General features: G+C 47.2%; 1 protein-coding gene across 2 annotated transcripts; it reads left to right on the plus strand.

The window, feature by feature from the left end:
* The first annotated feature begins 1,193 nt into the window (after positions 1 to 1,193).
* SELENON (selenoprotein N) lies at positions 1,194 to 16,222 on the plus strand. Of its 2 annotated transcripts, none has more exons than XM_032202446.1 (12): positions 1,194 to 1,320; positions 6,010 to 6,127; positions 6,939 to 7,069; positions 7,542 to 7,754; positions 8,632 to 8,756; positions 9,563 to 9,700; positions 10,421 to 10,502; positions 11,495 to 11,683; positions 12,959 to 13,064; positions 13,904 to 14,016; positions 14,689 to 14,790; positions 15,987 to 16,222. In XM_032202446.1, the coding sequence occupies exons 1-12, from the start codon at positions 1,213 to 1,215 to the stop codon at positions 16,155 to 16,157; spliced, it is 1,596 nt and encodes a 531-aa protein (XP_032058337.1). In that variant the 5' UTR covers positions 1,194 to 1,212; the 3' UTR covers positions 16,158 to 16,222. The 2 variants fall into 2 exon arrangements, with proteins under 2 accessions (XP_032058337.1, XP_032058339.1); XM_032202448.1 differs by having other exon boundaries at positions 6,939 to 7,027.
* The last annotated feature ends 1,318 nt before the right edge of the window (positions 16,223 to 17,540 follow it).

Raw genomic sequence — 17,540 nt, forward strand, 5'->3', positions numbered from 1 at the left:
AGCCTTTTTTCTGGTCATTGCAAAGCTGCATGGTCTTTGGTAACAGAATATTTTTCTCCATTCTTGTGACACTCTTGATAATTGGTTCAGTCAGCACTTAGGGAAGAAGAAATTGCTTGAAGCAAGTTGTGGGAACAAAAAATGTGTTTCTAAATTCATGCCTGTGTAATTCCCAAAGAGAAATAATGTTGTTAGATATGGACTTAGCATTATTCAAAGAAAAAAGATAGGGGATGGAATGCTTAGCATAGAGGAATGGTTATTGGTAAATAAACGTTTTGCAGCAGTGAAAAGGTAAGGTGAGGAGAGGAGAGGAGAGGAGAGGAAAAAGGAAAGGAAAGGAAAGGAAAGGAAAGGAAAGGAAAGGAAAGGAAAGGAAAGGAAAGGAAAGGAAAGGAAAGGAAAGGAAAGGAAAGGAAAGGAAAGGAAAGGAAAGGAAAGGAAAGGAAAGGAAAGGAAAGGAAAGAATAAACAACAACAACAACAAAAAACAGTCGTAAATTTTCCTGAGCAATGGAAGGATTTCAGTGTAGTTGCATGTAAGTACAAGAAGGAGACCGAGTTAAGGGGAAAAGATTAAAACGGCTGTATTTGTATCTCTCTTGGCCATGCCACTGCTAAGGAGCAATGTGGCAACCCCACCGAAGAACCTGAAGAGCACAAAGAACAGTTTAATGCTGTTGTAAAGGTCTGTGACCAGCATGATGGCAGAAATGGCACACAGATGGCTGGCATGCAGGAACGATTGCAGGGATCATTGCAGGATGGCAGCACAATGTCTACTTCCAGATTGCTGGGGAGCACTGAAGCCCCCCAGGCTACCTAAGAAGATGGATACAGCTCTTTTTGGCTATATACCGAGACCACTTTGGCTATATACCAAAGACCACTTTTGAAATTGCTTGGTGTGTGTATGGGAAACATACCACTCTCCGATAATTAAAAACAAAACTACGGAGAGAAATGAGACTGCAGCAGAGGACGGTGAGCAATCTACTCTAAGAGTCCGCATAGCTGATAAACTGCAGCAAATTTAAAGCAAAAACGTAGTTTTTCCTCCGAGGCGTACCAAAGCCTCCTCCCCCGCCCGGCCAGGCCGCCTGGCGCGCAGGCCTTCACCCGGCCCCGGCCCCCCCTTCGCCGGCGCCGCCCGCCTGACGCCTCCCCCGGGCCGCGGGGCCATGGCGGCGCGGCGGCGCTGAGGGTGGCGGCATGGCGGGGCCCGGGGCGGTTTCTTCGCGGCTGGCGCTAGCCCTCGCCGCCTTGGCCGCACTGGCCGCCGTCAAGTACTACCGGGACGCCGAAGCCGCCCGGCAGCAGGTACCGAGAAGATGAGGGCTCGGGGGGGGGGGGGGCGCCTGTAGCCGCGCAGCCCCTGACGGAGGAGGGTGCGTGCGGAAATGGCGGGAGGAGCCGGCGGTGGCGGTCGCCGCAGGGCTGTCGGGACGGCAGGGGTGAGGGGACGGCGGGCCTTGAGGTGGCGGCTGGGGTGGAGGTGGTCATCTCTGGCCTGAGGTGAGCGCGGAGCTTTGGTAGCCAAAAGCCGTCAGTGGCTGCGGGGCATGAGGTGGCTGTGGGTGAGGTGACCGTAGAGCTGCGGTGCTCACCGTACGCGGCCGGCTGGAGGTTCTGTAGAGCAGGCTGAGGTGTTTTGGAGCAGTGGCGGGCACCGGCCTCGAAGTCATCGCTGGGATTGTGTCGGCCACTGCCAGGCTGCAATGGATGCAGAGTTGTGATCGCCACCAGGCACTGATGGTGACCGCAGATCTGTGGTGACCACCGGGCTGGAGATGGCCGCTGTTGGGCTTGAGGTGGCTGCAAAAGGCTGAGGTAACCGCCAGACACCGGTGACCATCACACAGCCCGGTGCGGGACACAAGCACCTCCCAGTGAACTCCGTGATGGCAGAGCTTTACTGCCAGCCTCACGGGTTTGAGCTGTGCCTAGCCATGGTGCTTAGGGTTTGCCCTGAGGACTGTTTCTAACTCAGTCATTGTGTCTGGCTGGGCCTCTGCCTCCTCCCCTATCTGCTTTGAGTCCAGTGGCCCCAGCCAGAAGAGGGAGGGACAAGCAAGAGCCTCAGACCCGCAGCCCTCTTCTTGACATAATGCTTTACACCTCCTCACATGGCCTCTAAAGATGTCTTTTCTTGCTACTTTATTTCCTTTAAAAAAGGCCCCAAATGCTCAGATTTTTTTTTTTCATACTAAAAATGCAGCTTTTATGTGCCTTGAATGACTTTGTCAGTGGAAGTAGCAAAAGAATAGAGAATGGGAGCTGAAAAATGCAATTTTATATCTTTAAATTTGGCTTCTTGATATTGTTTCTGATTATAATTTTTATAATTCAGTTGACTTGCATTAAAATGCAGGCTTTGGTATTTCTATAAATAAAAAAACAAGTGTTTTTAAAGTGACAGGGCACTGCTGGAGATAGGAACAAAATGTGAACAGTCCAAGGTGTTTATTATTGTACATTTAGATGAGCAACCCACGGGCAGGTGGGAGAAGAATACTCTTTGTGAACACCATAGCTCTCTTCCTCTACAAAATGACCAAGAAAGCTGTACTTTGTGAGTATGAAAATGAATTTGCGAAGGGAGTGATCCTGCAGAGCTGATACAGTGTGACAGTACTTTCTGGGGCACAGCTTTCTCTGCTTTAGCTGGCTCCTTAAAGGGATGCGTTGTTTGGTGGAGACAGGAGGCCTGTAGGGCTGCTGTATTCAGCTAGCTGCTGGTGTTCATGAGATATGCTCATGCATGCACAGCCATAAGTCACCTGATCACAAAGCTACTGTCTGTCACTCTGACCAGTTGTGGTCATCGGAATAATTTTCTGGTAGTTCTGCGGCTGATGTTTTTTCATTGCTTAACCAATGTGAAAAGTGGAGGCTCAGAGGACTGGAGAATGCTCTCAGTTCTTACCTGTAGATTGAGTTTTGGATGATAATGTCCAACAGTAGGCACCCATATTCCTTCCTTCATATTCTGCTATTTTAGATGCACTCAGAGAGCATAACTGCTTCTCATTCTGCCTTCAGCCCTCTTAAGCAAACAATCATGTCTTTTTCCCAATACTACAGCAGCAGGTGGTCTAACCAGCCAAAAACTTGGTCACTCATTTGCCTTCCATCCCTTGAGGTCTGTGTCTGTGAAGTACAAAAGAAGAGACACTCTGAAAGATTCATAATTCTAACATGCTGTGGAGAGGACTAGGAAGTGGACTGTCTCCTCAGAGGCTACTATGCATCTAGGTCGTCCTCCTGTGCAGAGCATGATGTCATTTTGCAATGCCTGTGCAATTCCCTGTACTGTGTGCTTGCTCCCGGAGAGTGAGCGATCACATGGGCCCTTGCAAGATTAGTGCAGTATGTGCTATGCCCAAGCAAGCTCTGGAGCAGAGAAATATACTGAAGCCTGGCCCAATGGTTTGTGACATGACTCTGGCGTCTGGCTGTCAGTTAACAGGACAGTTGTTCAGGAAAATGTTGCTACTGATTTATACGGCCAAGTATGTTTGTCCCCGTTTGTTGGGGTTATAGAGGCAGAGTTTTGTCCCCAGGAATGTGGGGATTCTTGAGTGGTTTGCTCCTGTATGTAGATAAATAACTATCTTGTTCCTTCATTCATTTTTTCAGCTGTGTAGTTCCTGTGTACTCCTCTGTGTTCCATGTTTTGGATCCTTGTCTTTCTTCAGTTGTGTCTGGGTCCATATTTCTAGTTTATGCTCCAGGCTCTTTATTTTTGCCTCTCAGTCCTGAAATTACCTTGGAAGGCTTTTAAGTGCTTCTGTTGCTGCAGTTGGCTTCCAGGCTGCATTAGTTCTGCTTCAGGCTGGCAGGCAACAGATGGAAAATAAACTAGTTCAGGAGCTCTGGGGATGGTAACAGTGCTGCAGGCAATAGAGAAAAAAACACAGTGAAAGAGCAGACTACAGAATATTTGTCCTTGCAGCTTTAGGCTTTTACTTGGGTGACAGGGGAAGCTGTCCCAAAATGATAGATCACAGGGGATCTGCTGTAGGCTGGCTGGAAGTGATGTGAATTGTCTGGCTTCCCAGTGTGGAGCTTTCTCATTCTGCCTGCAGGTTGTCCTTTTCCCTTCAGTGCTGTCAGTTCTGCAGACTGGAAATGACCAGAATAATTTAGTCTTTCAGGAAATGTTCCAAGTGAGACATTGCGTTTCAGTGCACATCGGTGCTGTTTTCCATTGGAGAATCTCCACATGGGTTTTGCAGGCTGTCCCGCTAAGTATTACTGAGGGAGAAACTGAGGCACAGGGTGGCTGGGATTATGTAGGGTTTCTGGAGAAGGTGGTTTGAGTTGTGGCTCCAAGTGTATGACAGAAAGAGTAGGCAGTAGTCCCTGTGGAGCAAGGGGTCAAAATGCTCAGTGCAGTCCTGACACTGGAGACTTGGATGGCTACCTGCTGCAGCAGGACAGTTGTGCACACTACAACTGGTATGGATCTCGGCCTGAGTTTGTTACTTTTTGCAGAAGTACAAGGCTTCAATTGACTTCCTTGGTGTTTTTGTGATGTGACTAGTCACATATTTGACTGACGTTGTTTCACTATGCATTAGCTAATTACAGAAATCAGGATCTCCTGGTTGTCGTGGTTCCGCTCGAGTGGGCAGCTGAGCTCCACCACAGCCACTCTCTTACTTCCCCTCCTCAAAGAGGAATGGGGAGAAAATATGATGAAAAGGGCTCAAAGGTTGAGATAAGGACAAGAAGATCACGCAGTAATTATTGTAACGGGCAAAACAGACTCACCATAGGGAGACAGTAAGATTTATTGCTTATTACTAACAAGCTAGATAAGTGAAAAACAATGGAAAGAAACCAAAAGCACCTTCCTCCCTCATCCACCCTCTTCTACCTCCTCCCCCTGAGCGGCACAGGGGAACGGGGGAATGGTGGTTATGGTCAGTCTACAGCACTTCTTCTCTGCCGCCCCTTCTCGGTCACTCTCGTCCCCTGTGCTGTGGGGTCCCACCCACGGGATGCAGTCCTTGATGAACTGATCCGGCGTGGGCTTCCCACAGGCAGCAGCTCTTCCAGAACTGCTCCAGATATGGGTCCGTACCATGGGGTCCATCCCTCAGGAGAAAACTGCTCCAACCTGGCTCCCCTACGGGCAGCAGCTCCTGCCAGGTCACCTGCTCCTGCGTGGGCTCCTCTCCACGGGCTACAGGTCCGGCCCGGAATCTGCTCCGGCAGGGGTCTTCCACTGGCGGCAGCCTCCGTCGATGCAGGACCACCTGCTCCACCGTGGTCTCCTCCACGGGCTGCAGCGTGGAACCCTGCTCCACCGTGGTACTCCATGGGCTGCAAGGGGACATCCTGCTTCACCATGGTCCTCACCACAGGCCGCAGGAGACATCTTCTCTGGCACTTGGAGCACCTCTCCGCCTCCTTCTGCACTGACCTTGGCGCCTGCAAGGCCGTTCCTCACTCCTCTCACTCTCCCATCTGCTGTGTGGCGCAGCGTTTTTTTTTCCCTGTCTTAAATATGCTCTCACAGAGGCACAAAACAACATTGCTTATTGGCTCGGCTCTGGTCAGCAGTGGGGCCCTTACCAAACATGGGGCAGCTTCTAGATCCTTCTCACAGAAACCACCCCAATGGCCCCCTGCTACCAAAACCTTGCCACGTAAACCCACTACACTGGTGCCCTATTCATGGTGAATATTCATGGTTTTTGGAGTGCCTTATAAAAGTTGGAAATTTTTCTGACAATAGACTTTTTCATTTGACTCTGAGCGACTCATTCAATTTGAATTACTTAGCCAGATGTAGTTTTAACGTGCTGATGCCAGTTATTCCTGGGCACTGATCCTTACTGTAAATAGCACAAAATCCTGCCAGAGGGCATTAATCCTTCGATTTGATCACTGTGCTTCTGTGCTGGAAAGAATGCAAGTGAACTCTGAAGCTGAGAGGGGTCAATGATTTTCTGTGAGAGGTAGGAGTGAAATCTCACTTGTCTCTTCTTCCCAAATTAGGAGCTGGCACTGAAGTCTTTGGGAAGTGAGGGACTGTTTCTCTTTTCTTCTCTGGACACAAACAATGATCTGTACCTCAGTCCAGAAGAATTCAAGCCAATAGCTGAGAAGCTGACGGGTAGGTTTCTACCTTGCAGAATTCTCTCTGCATAGATGGAGAAAAAGCCAAAGATAATGTCCTCAGCAATTTCTCTTGATGTCTTTACTTTTTTTCTGTGTGCTGTTTTGGGTCTTATTTACATGAAAAGAGGCTGGTAATGCTTTACATATATTTGAAGAGCCTTAAGCAGTAAACATCACTTTCACAAAGTTCAGTTTTTATAAGACTAAGGGTTCCATTGCTGGACTTCGCAAAGTATGTAAGTTACTTTGTCTAGAGTTTACAGAGGATTTGGGATGCGTGAATGCAACAAATAAAGCTCAGTCCAGTCTAGGCCAACATTATTAGTGAGTCTTATTTCATTCATATGCTTCTCTGGCTATAGCAGTCTCTCAGATAGCAATTGTGAGAGATCATGCTTGGAGACTGTAGCAAATGTCTCTTGGTGGTGCCAAACAGGAAATGTGGTTATGGTAATGTACAGGAGAATTTACAGTACAATTGTAATACAGAGAGTTGTTTGCTTGTGCTGTAATGAATTGGTTAAAGCATGTGTGTCCTCTCGTAGGTGATATAAGAGTGCTTAACTAAGCCATGGGGGTTTGCAGTGTCATCCCCTGAAAAAAGGGCTCCCCTTCAATTCACGTAGCAGAAGCCAGTCTCTGGAGAGGGTTTGAGTTCTGATGGGTGTTCCCTTGCATACAGCATGGTAACAGCTGGGAAGTTCCCAGTGCTCCTGTTTTAGCCAGGAAAAAATGTATAATCATTCAGATGGCTGAAGAGAGGAGGAAGTTGAAAGAGCTGCTTAAATTCCTGTCTCTTTGTCTAGGGGTTACTCCCATCTCAGAATTTGAAGAGGAAGAGACGCCTGATCCAACTGGGGAGACATTGTCCATTGTGGCTAAATTCCAGCCTCTGGTAATGGAAACGATGACAAAGAGCAAAGATGGTTTCTTGGGAGTACGTATCATGCAGGACATGTATGGCCAGAAATTCCAGTATAAACACATCCTATGGGCTGGTGTGATAATCATGAATAAGTATGAGCGAGGTGGTCTGGCTCCGGGCAGTAGTACTTGATTTGACCGACAAACTCACTGCTTTCTTCATCATTGCCTTGTTTTCAGTGCATGCAGTGCTCAGTCCCAATTAATACGCCCTTCCTGGGAAGCTTGAAGCGGACATTAGAGGTGGTTTTCCTGGAACGAAGTCCAAAAGCAGTGGTGTTATTTGGCCTGTTCCACTGTCTCCCATTTCCTGTTGCTCACATAACTGAAAGTTGACAGAACTATTTGGATGTGTTTGGGGTGGTGGGAAGAATTTAAACATGATTATTTTTTCCTCCTGTCCTCCAAAGCATAATTATATCCATCAGCATTGCTGCATGTTTGAGGAGTCTGGTCTAGGCTCTGATGCTATCTTTTGTTAACAGATTTCTCATGTCGCTCTGTCTGGGCTGAGGAATTGGACTGCTCCTGCAGCCCATAAGAGTGTAATGCTTGCCAAACAGTTTAAAGCCTTTCTTCCTCCAAAGAATAAAGTTGATCTTGGGGATCCATGGTGGATAATACCTAGTGAATTGAACATCTTCACCGGGTATCTTTCCAACAACAGATTTTACCCTCCGCCTCCCAAGGGCAAAGAGGTGAGATATTTCTATATATCTGAGAGGTGGCTTTTGTATAAATGTGTACTGCCTTATGGCCCAGATTAACTGCTTGGACAAGGCTGTTGCACTATGTCTCCATGGACTTTCAAAGGCAGCTAAAAGGCTGCAACATACAGCCAGAAGCGCTGTCTTCTAAATCAGAGGTAAAAACTGAGAGCAGGCAAAAGCTCTGTGTGTCTGTCATAGACAGATGAGCTGAGCAGAGTAACTTCATCTTGCTTTAAGAGTTTGGGTCCTTAGGCTAGCCTTTCCTCAATGGGGCTGGGGGGGGGGAGTGGGCAGGCGGGCCGGGGGAAACGGTCATTCAGAAAGCACTTGAATGAAGTGATTGTATTTTGCAGAACAGTTGCTTTTTGCCACCCTGGAGGTAAGATATTTCATTGACAACTGAAGTGACATGTATACATAGTTTGTAAAGCCAGGTGTTTATGTCGCATTCACCTGGGGTGCCCAGATAGGTGTTTGTGATCACATAATTTATATACTTTCAGATTCTGGTGTGTTTATTGATTGCATACCCACTCTTTGAAAGTCTTAAGTAGTGTTGTTGGATACAGCCCCATAGATCAGTTTACCATGCTCAGACATTCACCTGACTGGGAGGATGGAAACTTGGAACAAGGGGAATAGCATAAAAAACATGGAGGATGGATTTATTTTAAAGCCAGTCTCTAGTTTTATCTCCTTACTTTGTGACTAGGCAAGTCTCCGAGCTGATTTTTAAGCCATGGCAATTTTCTCGTCTTCCTGATCTGGCAGGTAGTTATGGTAGTTATTTTGGAGCTGCATCTGACCTGTGATCTGCACTAGGGAAACCATTCTCATTTTTGTTCTCTAACAATTCTTTCCCTAGATCACAATCCACAGACTTCTGAGCATGTTCCACCCACGCCCCTTTGTAAAAACCCGCTTTGCTCCCCAGGGATCTGTGGCCTGTATCCAAGCCATCAGCACCTTCTACTATGCCATAGCATTCAGGTAAGGCCATGGGTCCAGGTTGTTAGAGGTGTTGGGTAGACCTCTTATTTTGTACCATATCTCAGGGGAGTGGAGAAGGCTGCTGTGATCCAATGCCGTAGTACTGGATCTGCAGTCATGTTCCCAGACAAGACAGATGTGCCCTGGCTAGGAGGGAGGTAAAGCAATTCTAGGAGGAGGGTGGTACCCAGTCAGCTCTTGCCCATGTGTGATGCTTTGCTGATGCCCACAGGAGGCGCCCATGATCCCAGTGGCACTGAGTCCCTGGTGAAGCAGGGACTGTTGCCTGGGCCCAGGGCAGCAGCCATCCTCTGTCACCCTTGACTTAGAAATGACCCTTGTTGAACAGAGAGAGCCTGATTATCAAAGGAACTTGCTAGATTTTGTTTAATCATGGGATAGAGTGTTTCTCCAAGGCAGGGGGGAAGATTCTGTGGAATTGTTCTCATGTTTTGTTGTGATTGTTGAACACAATTTTATTTGCCCGATCAGGATGGAAGGGAGGCTGAGGGAGCTCTAGTCTGTTCCTGTGTTTCAAGGACTGATAATGTAATTCATCCTTCCTGGATGTGCGCTTACTGCCCACTTCCAAAAGGCATCAGTACCAGAAACTCTGCTGATCCAGGGAATCTGCTCCAGTCTTTTACCTGTTTATTGTGTGACATTAAAAGGTTTTTGAACTGAACCTCTCTCCCCTATTAGCTTTGTAAGTCTGGTGCCTGGAGATCATTTCTCCCTGCTATCATTTGCAGTACGTGATTCTTTCTCTCCTGGCACTGGAGCTCATGGCTCCCTTCTAATTTCAGGATCCACGCTGAGTTCCAGCTGAATGAGCCACCAGACTTCCCCTTCTGGTTTTCTCCAGGCCAGTTCACAGGACACATCATCCTCTCCAAGGATTCTTCCCATGTCCGAGAGTTTAAGCTCTTTGTCCCTAACAACAGGTACAGCTGTTTCTCCCTTTTCTATGTGCTGAACAGACTTGAGGACAGTTATAAATGAAACCCAGTGGAATCCCTAGTGATTTTAGTGTCTGTCTGAAAACACTGAAGTTCGCCAAAGTCTGATGCTCATGCTTCAAAATATTTTTGCTTGTCATTTCACAGGTTAATGTTTTGTGTGCGTAGCTTCATGCCGGCTCATTCCTGCTCTCTGGCAAGCAGCTGGAAGTATTTTAGGGGAAAGAAGCCTGAAATCGCTTTGCCTGTGATGGCTGGAGTGAAAATTCTGACATTATCCTGGTGACTCAGTCCTTATGGCTCTGTCAGCGTGTTTGTTAGAGCAAGCAGACACTTATGGCTCTGCCAGAACTCCTTGCCAAAAGCGTTTTGCCTCCAAAAAAAAAAAAAAGACAATTTTAAAAGTTCAGCAGGATCAGAATGTGCAAGTTAAGTGTTGTCAGGAAAGGGTGTGCAAATATACTTCTCTCTTCCCTTAGTTTGACAGTACTCAAAGGTATGAATGCATTTGCCCAGAAGGTCTGGTAGGTGCCTGGACCCTGAGCTAACAGGGATCTAGTGTTGCTAGTCTTGTGCAGGGAACACTGCGATCTCCAAGGACCTAGAGATTCTGGGCCTCAGTGCTGACCCTACAAGAGGAGCATTGGGGTTTTCTATACACAGCTTTAGTATTGGGTGACTGAACATACTGGGTTCACCTTGCAGGTCCCTGAACGTTGATATGGAGTGGCTGTATGGGGCGAGTGAAAGCAGCAACATGGAAGTGGATATAGGTTACCTGCCTCAGGTCTGTAGCCACAGTCAGTCTTCTGTATGCATGCAGTATCTTGGCAGGAACTCATGCTGCCGTGCACCTGAGCTGTATAACTTCAATTATCCCTGCTCTTCAGAGTTTTCTGTTCAACACTCCAATATAATGTTATAATAATCTCAGGTGATCTGTGTATGTCTTCCACAGTAATGTGGCTTAGTACTGGCAGCTTTTATGACCTGCCCTGGGTTGAATCTTAAGCTCCTGGAGTCATGCGACTTCTTTCCATTTAAAAAGTTGTCTGCCAGGCATGGGGGAAGATGGAACTAAACCCAGGCTGTGAGCCCAGAGGGGGGTGTATGAACAATGGTGTATCTGGATTTAGAAACTGCATGAAGATATTTGGTGGTAATCCCAGCTGTTGGGACAGGAAACATAAGTTAGAATTGTGAATGGCTGAATTGAATTGAACCATTTTCTCCTAATCTAGATCAATGTTACTTTTTAGTTAGCAAAAGTCATGAAAACAAACTTAAAAAATAATTTCTGTTGTACCTGAGCTCTAAGCTACAGGGAAGCTCCTGAACAGCTTCCCCGAACAGCACCCTCTCAGGCTAGCCATGGGCTGTATAAGGGTTTTGTTGATGGTATGAATGAGACTAGCCCTGCAGATCCCAATTATTTTAAAGAGTTGGCGTCCCACAGTCAAAAATCTCCTCTGGGAAGATGGCAATGTGGAATGAAGAAGTCTTATGCATTTACAACTTAGCAAGCAGAGACAGACGATAATTGAAGGAAATGAAGGTGCTTTCCTGTTAATCCCCAATAATAAAACACATCTGCAACCATTTAAGTGCAGCTCCAGGAGACTAGAGAATATAGAGACTGGAGACTAGAGAAGATAGATCCAGCTCTATCTTCATTAGAAGCTGTACAGTTTTAATTTGTATCTTCATCCTGTTCTGGAGTACAGAATAAACAGGAGTGGGATATCCACTGTTTCTAACTCTGAGCTTTTTCTCCTGCAGATGGAGCTGGAATCCACAGGGCCATCAGTTCCCTCTGTGATCTATGATGAAAATGGAAATGTCATTGACAGCAGAGATCCCTCAGGGGAGCCTATTCAGTTTGTTTTCGAAGAGATAACCTGGCAGCAGGAAATCCCCTGGATAGAGGCAGCCCAGAAGCTGGAAGTGGCCATGTATCCATTTAAGAAGGTGAGGAAGGGGCTGTACTCTTCCTTGAAATGTTTAATTAGGGCGGATCATTTTTACTGAGCTGGCCAGTCCACCTTGAGGACGAGCAGAAGCTAGAGGCCGTAAACTGATCAACATTTAGAGTAGTGTGAAGGGTGTCAGAGCTCAATGTGTGCCTCCCAGGCACTGCTTGTGTGGCTTGATGGGCCTCCAGTTTTTAGGTGAGGAAGAACAGCAGCTTTGAAGGGGTTGCACAGCAGCACAGGCAGGAACAAGGCCTAGATGTCATGTGCCCCAAACTTGTATTGTAAATGTAGGCTCATCCTTCCTTCCTCTTATCAGTAGCCACTAATGCTGCTTCTGTGTGAGGCAGGTAATTGCACAGCTTTTGAACTTGTTTTTCTCTGGCATTGCTTTTGCAAATTTCAGCTGCTTTTGGATCAAGTTTTCCTTATCAGCAGGAAACACACAATCCGCCTGTGCTGCTGCATCCTGCAGTGAGACACAAATTAATAGCATTAGGTGACCTAAACAGTTTAACATATCAGTAGCCTGTGAAGCAATGGCAACTGCCTGTCACTGTTTCCTTGGCTAAAGGAGTATTTCAATGGCTGCCTCCTTGTGCTTGAGCTTACAAATGTCCCTTTGTGCTGCCAAGATGTTAATAAAGTTCCCTTCATTTGAGTAATTGAAACAATCTCAGTGCACGGTCCCTCACAGACAGTTTTTAGGCTGTTTCAGTGAGGTTTTGTAGTAAATATGTGAAGTCCAGATTTCACAGGCTACTGAGGTGCATTTGCAGACAGCCTGCCTGCGATTGTGCAGATGCTGCCTGCAGTGTGTAAATCTGGGACTCTGTGGGTGCCAGTAACATCCCACCTTGCTGTTAGGAGCTCACTGGCTGTTCGTCAGGCCTGAGGGTAACTTTAGCTTCCTGAACATTTCCCAAAGTAAAGGCCCAGTGTCACACGGCAACACAGTTAATGCTTCAGACTTACCATCTGCTATGCTACATCCCACCTGAGCAGCAGTAACAAGAATACCAGCTGAAAGTGAGGGTGAGAAGAGATTGCTCCTGCCCAGGAAATGCCTGTCTGCCCCCTGTAGTCCCTGAAGTGAGGGAAGATGAAAGCTGCCCCTGGGGAGAGGGACAATTGTAATTTGCTTCGATCTACAGAAACTACTGCAGATCTGTGCATGTCACCTGTGGGATGTGGCAGGTCTGGTTCCTTCTGACCCCACTCATATGTGGGAGCTGTTCCGTGTCTATTTCTCAAGCTGTCTGTCTGCCTCCAGGTCTCATATTTTCCCTTCACACAAGCTTTTGAGAGAGCAAAAGCAGAAAAGAAGCTGGTGCACTCGATCCTGCTCTGGGGTGCCCTGGATGACCAGTCCTGCTGAGGTGAGGGACACTACCACAGTGGTTGGAGGAATGATGCACCTCATTCTGGATCTGAGAAGGGCTGGGTGTCAGGGAGCTGGTCAGGAGCCAGGGATAAAATAAATGTTGTATTACTTGTTTTGGGTGCCTGCACAGAAAAGGGCTGGAAGTGGGGAATTACTGATCAGAGCTTAGGTCCCCAGTGGCAGGATTAGGTCTGTTTTAGATAAGTCCTAGTCCAACACACTAATTCAAGTGACTTTGTTGAGGGTAAGCTGTGCATCTGGTCTTTCCTCTTTCTCTTCCCCTCTCAGTCTGCTAGGGTAGAGGCTGCATCTGTGGAGTAAAACGGACACTGCTCTCTGCTTTGTTGCTAACACCTGCACAGAAGAAGCCAGAGCCAGGGGTGGGATTGAAAATGTCCTGATGTGTAGCCATTCCCCAACGTGCCCAATAATTTGCATGCCACATTGGGCAGGAGTAATGGGTGGGAGAGGTGCGGATATCTTTAGTCTTATTTGCTCTGCTCAGTATGAAAAGCAAGAGGCACTCAGGGTAGATGTGCAGTGCCTGAGCCTTTCCAAAATGCACCAAACCAGTCAGCTTCAATGACAGGCTTGTTCTGCTCCTTGTGTTGTCTTTCAAGTGAATGGGGTCTGCTCTGGTGAGCCTTCTCTGCCAGCAGCACACACTGGAAGCAGCAAGCAATGGAAAACTGCCAGCAAAGGGGAAATTAGACAATATGCCAGGCTGGGGGCAGCTCACCAGCTGCTGCAGCAGCTCAAGCAGTGGTGTGAATCATGGCAATAGTCAGCTTGGGAGTCACTGGAAACTACTGTCTGCCTTTCTTTGTACGCCAGGTTCGGGGCGAACTCTCCGGGAGACTGTCCTGGAAAGTTCGCCCATCCTTGCCCTGCTGAATGAGAGCTTCATCAGCAGCTGGTCGCTGGTAAAGGAGCTGGAAGAGCTGCAGGTGAGTGCTGGAGCCACATCTGCCTTCTTTGTGTTTGGTGCTGGTGAACACAGTGCCAGGAGGTGCTGGCAGGAGGGGAGAGCTCACACCTGTACCAATGGGGGCTCCAAGCTCTCTGTGACCTAGCAACTGCAGTGGCAAAACAAACACTAGATGGAGGCAAGCTAAGAAAACAGCACAGCGAACCCTTTCATTCCATCATGTTGCCCATATTAAAAAACAAACCAGATGCTTCACTGCCTTATCCCCATCCCAGGCTTTGTGCTATCAGCAAGCTGACTTCTCTGTACGCAAGGGAGCAACCAAAATAACACTGAGTCCTGATCCCCTGATTGCACCTTTCCCCTCTTGTGAGCCTGCCCCTAGGCCTATGCTGTCAGCTGGGGTCAGTTACAGAGCTGGAGACATTAGAAAAAGCTAGGGTTGGACTGTTCATGTGACTGGGAACTGCCAGTAATGGGATGATCTTATTTTGGGGGGAGAAAACCTACAGCTGAAATGTGAGGAGGGGAGGCTGGCTGAAAGGGACTACTAAAGCAGATCATGACAATAGAGACAGCTGTCATGGTGGCTTTTTGGGCTGCCCCCTCATCCCATGTTAGCTTTACCCCTTCCACTCCATTCTGCTCATTTTGGTGTATGTAAGAATATTTCTCTGGGTTCTCCTTACAGACCAACAGAGAGAACGAGTTCTACAGCAAGCTGGCTGACCTGCACCTTGAGAAATACAATTTCCCCGTGGAGATGATCATCTGCCTCCCAAATGGCACGGTGGTATGTTCATTACCCCTTCAGCTGGGCTTGGTTCTCCCCACCAGAATGTGCTTTCATCTGCAGAGCCTGAAGTGAGAGGTGTGCTACCTCTGCTGTTCTCTGGATCCTCTGACCTTTGTGGGGCTGTGCTTTGCTCTCAGGGATGCTGTGACAGACAGACAGCAGCAAGTACTCTACCAAGAAGTCTGATACACGTCTTTTTATTCTGAAACAGGACAACAACAGTAGGGGAGAAGAACAATAAAAAATGAACCACGTCTGCCTACATTTCCTCGTTGACCTTTGTTGGAGTTGGTGGCATTTGAAAAGCCATTGTAGCTTTTTTTCCTGCATCCATTGTCCCTTGTGTTAATGTTCCACTTAAATCTCTCCTTGGCAGCAGCTTCTAAATATGTTTACCTATATCTTGCTTCCCAGAGTTTTTCACAGCAGATCAGCCATTAGCAAGTCCACGCACTTTGGCTTTGCTGTGCTCCCCAGTGATCCTTTCTGCCTTGGATTTGGAGAATGACAATAGCTCCTGATGCTTCATGCTGTGGGGCTTTGCTGTGGGTCAGTGGCCTGGCTGCCTGCAGTGGAGGATCCTACCACTGCTAATTTGATTGTCCCCCACACTGCCCAGACCTTAGCTAGTAATACTTGCAGTGACTCCTTGCTGTCTCTTTAGTGGCTCTCCTCCAAACTAGGCTGTGGACCGGTGAGTGGCTTCTGCTCAGGAAGTTACAGCCTGTAAGGGTTTCTGTGGTCAGTGGCTACACATCCCCCTGTCCTTTATCCTTTGGGGAAATGGAAGGCACAGTGGCATTTTAAGCTCACACACTGGTTTTGCAGCTACGCTAGTCTGAGAACATGCGCCCCCTCAGTTAGCATAGATGGGCTACCACATCCCTAGCCCTTGATCAGAGCTGAGTTTTATGCCTGCATGAGTTTTTCCAAATCACCTTCATATTTTTCTTAACCTAAGTGAGGGCTCAGCACTTCGAGGGAGAAGAACAGACCATTGTCTTTCACACATCTTTCCCTAACTAAAATAGAAACCTGAGTCCTGGATGCTGAACTAGGATTTGCAAAATGTTTGAGATTCTTTAAGAGTTGCTACAGTATTGTCACCTGTGCCCTGGCAAGAAGCCAAGGCAGTAGATGAGGTATTGTGCTTGTCTTTAAAAACTCCTCTCCTCATCTGTTTTCTTTCCCAGATTCACCATATCAATGCCAACTACTTCTTGGATATTACTTCTATGAAGCCTGAAGATGTTGAAAGCAGCGTCTTTAGTTTCTCAAACAATTTTGATGACCCTTCTACTGCAACTTACCTCCAGTTTCTGAAGGAAGGACTGCAAAGAGCAAAATCATACCTGCAGACCTAAAAACAAAGGCACCTGCATGCCCCCGTGGAGATGGCCAAACACTTCAGACATCTATTTTGATTGCAGCAGTTCTTCCTCATCTTTATGCCACTGATTTTAAGATGCAGACTGCTCCAAGAGTGGTGTCTTCCATACCTTCTTGCCAGCAGCAGCAGCAGCTCCAAGCTGTCAGCTACTCTATGGCATGGATCCCAGTTCTTTGTGGTGACATTTATTGACAGCTATGACAACCAGTGCATAGTGGGACTGTAGCTGAAAATGTGTAGACATGGAAGTAGGAGGATCTAGCTGGAGGCTTGATCTCTGGAGTAGCCTCCTCCCAGCTCCCTGGATGCCTCAGACACCTATCCTGTGTGACATGGTGTGGGAGCTGTCTCATTTATACAGGTTCTTTGCATCTGATGAAGGTGGTGAGGTTGACACAGTGAAATTAGGAGTGGAGAACAGGGCTTCTGAGGTATGGTGTAGTTTAGAGATGTTAGTTGTGGATTAATTTGGGGATTAGGGACCAGAGCCTCTGCAAGTGAGCTCTACCTGTACAGTATGTGAGTGACAGGCTATGGACACCATAATGAGAAGTACTCCCATCCCATTCATACCAAGGCTACTCCCACCCTATCTGGTGTGAGAGCTTTATTCTTCCAGTGTCTCTTCAGTGGTGATGAAATACTCAGTCCATGCTTGCTCTGATTTTCTAAGTCCTACTGAATGATGAACCATGACGAAGTTCCCTTTGGGAAGGGAAGGTTCAGCATTATCCTGAGAGCATTAACTGCCTGAGAACAGAGCAGTTTTAAAGGCCAGGTGTATGAAGAAACTGTCAGGAAACTTTCCCAAATAAGCAGTTGTTTAACCAGAACGTAATTGTCCCTTTTCTGCAAACATCCTGAGCAGTCGTTCCTACCCCATACCAATGCCTGACTACACAGTGAGTGCAATTTGGGGAAGGAAGGGTTAAATGAAATTGAGTTTTTAAGCATATTCTAGTAAATAGGTGAGATTAAGCATCTTCAGTATATGGCTGCAAACAGCTATGGCTGTTGATGCTTTTTCTGCTCTCCGAAGCACAATTTTGTTGGACCAAATCAAAAGTGGTGGGAATGCCTTTTTTATTATTATTTTTAGGAAGGGGTAGAATCACAGAACAGTTTGTTCTGTGATTGGAAAGAAGCTTTGGAGGTCTTCTGGTCCAACCCCCCTGCTCAAGCAGGGGCGCCTGGAACAAGTTGCGCAGGACCATGTCCATTTGGCTTTTGAAGATCTGCAAGGAGGGAGACTCTACAACCTCTCTGGGCAGCTTATTCCAATGCTTTGTCACCTGCACAGAAAAAAAGTGCTTCCTGATGTTTAGACGGAACCTCTTTGTGTTCCAGTTTGTAGCTG

The sequence above is a fragment of the Aythya fuligula genome, chromosome 23, assembly GCF_009819795.1.
Source record: "Aythya fuligula isolate bAytFul2 chromosome 23, bAytFul2.pri, whole genome shotgun sequence".
In the NCBI taxonomy this organism is placed as follows: domain Eukaryota; kingdom Metazoa; phylum Chordata; class Aves; order Anseriformes; family Anatidae; genus Aythya; species Aythya fuligula.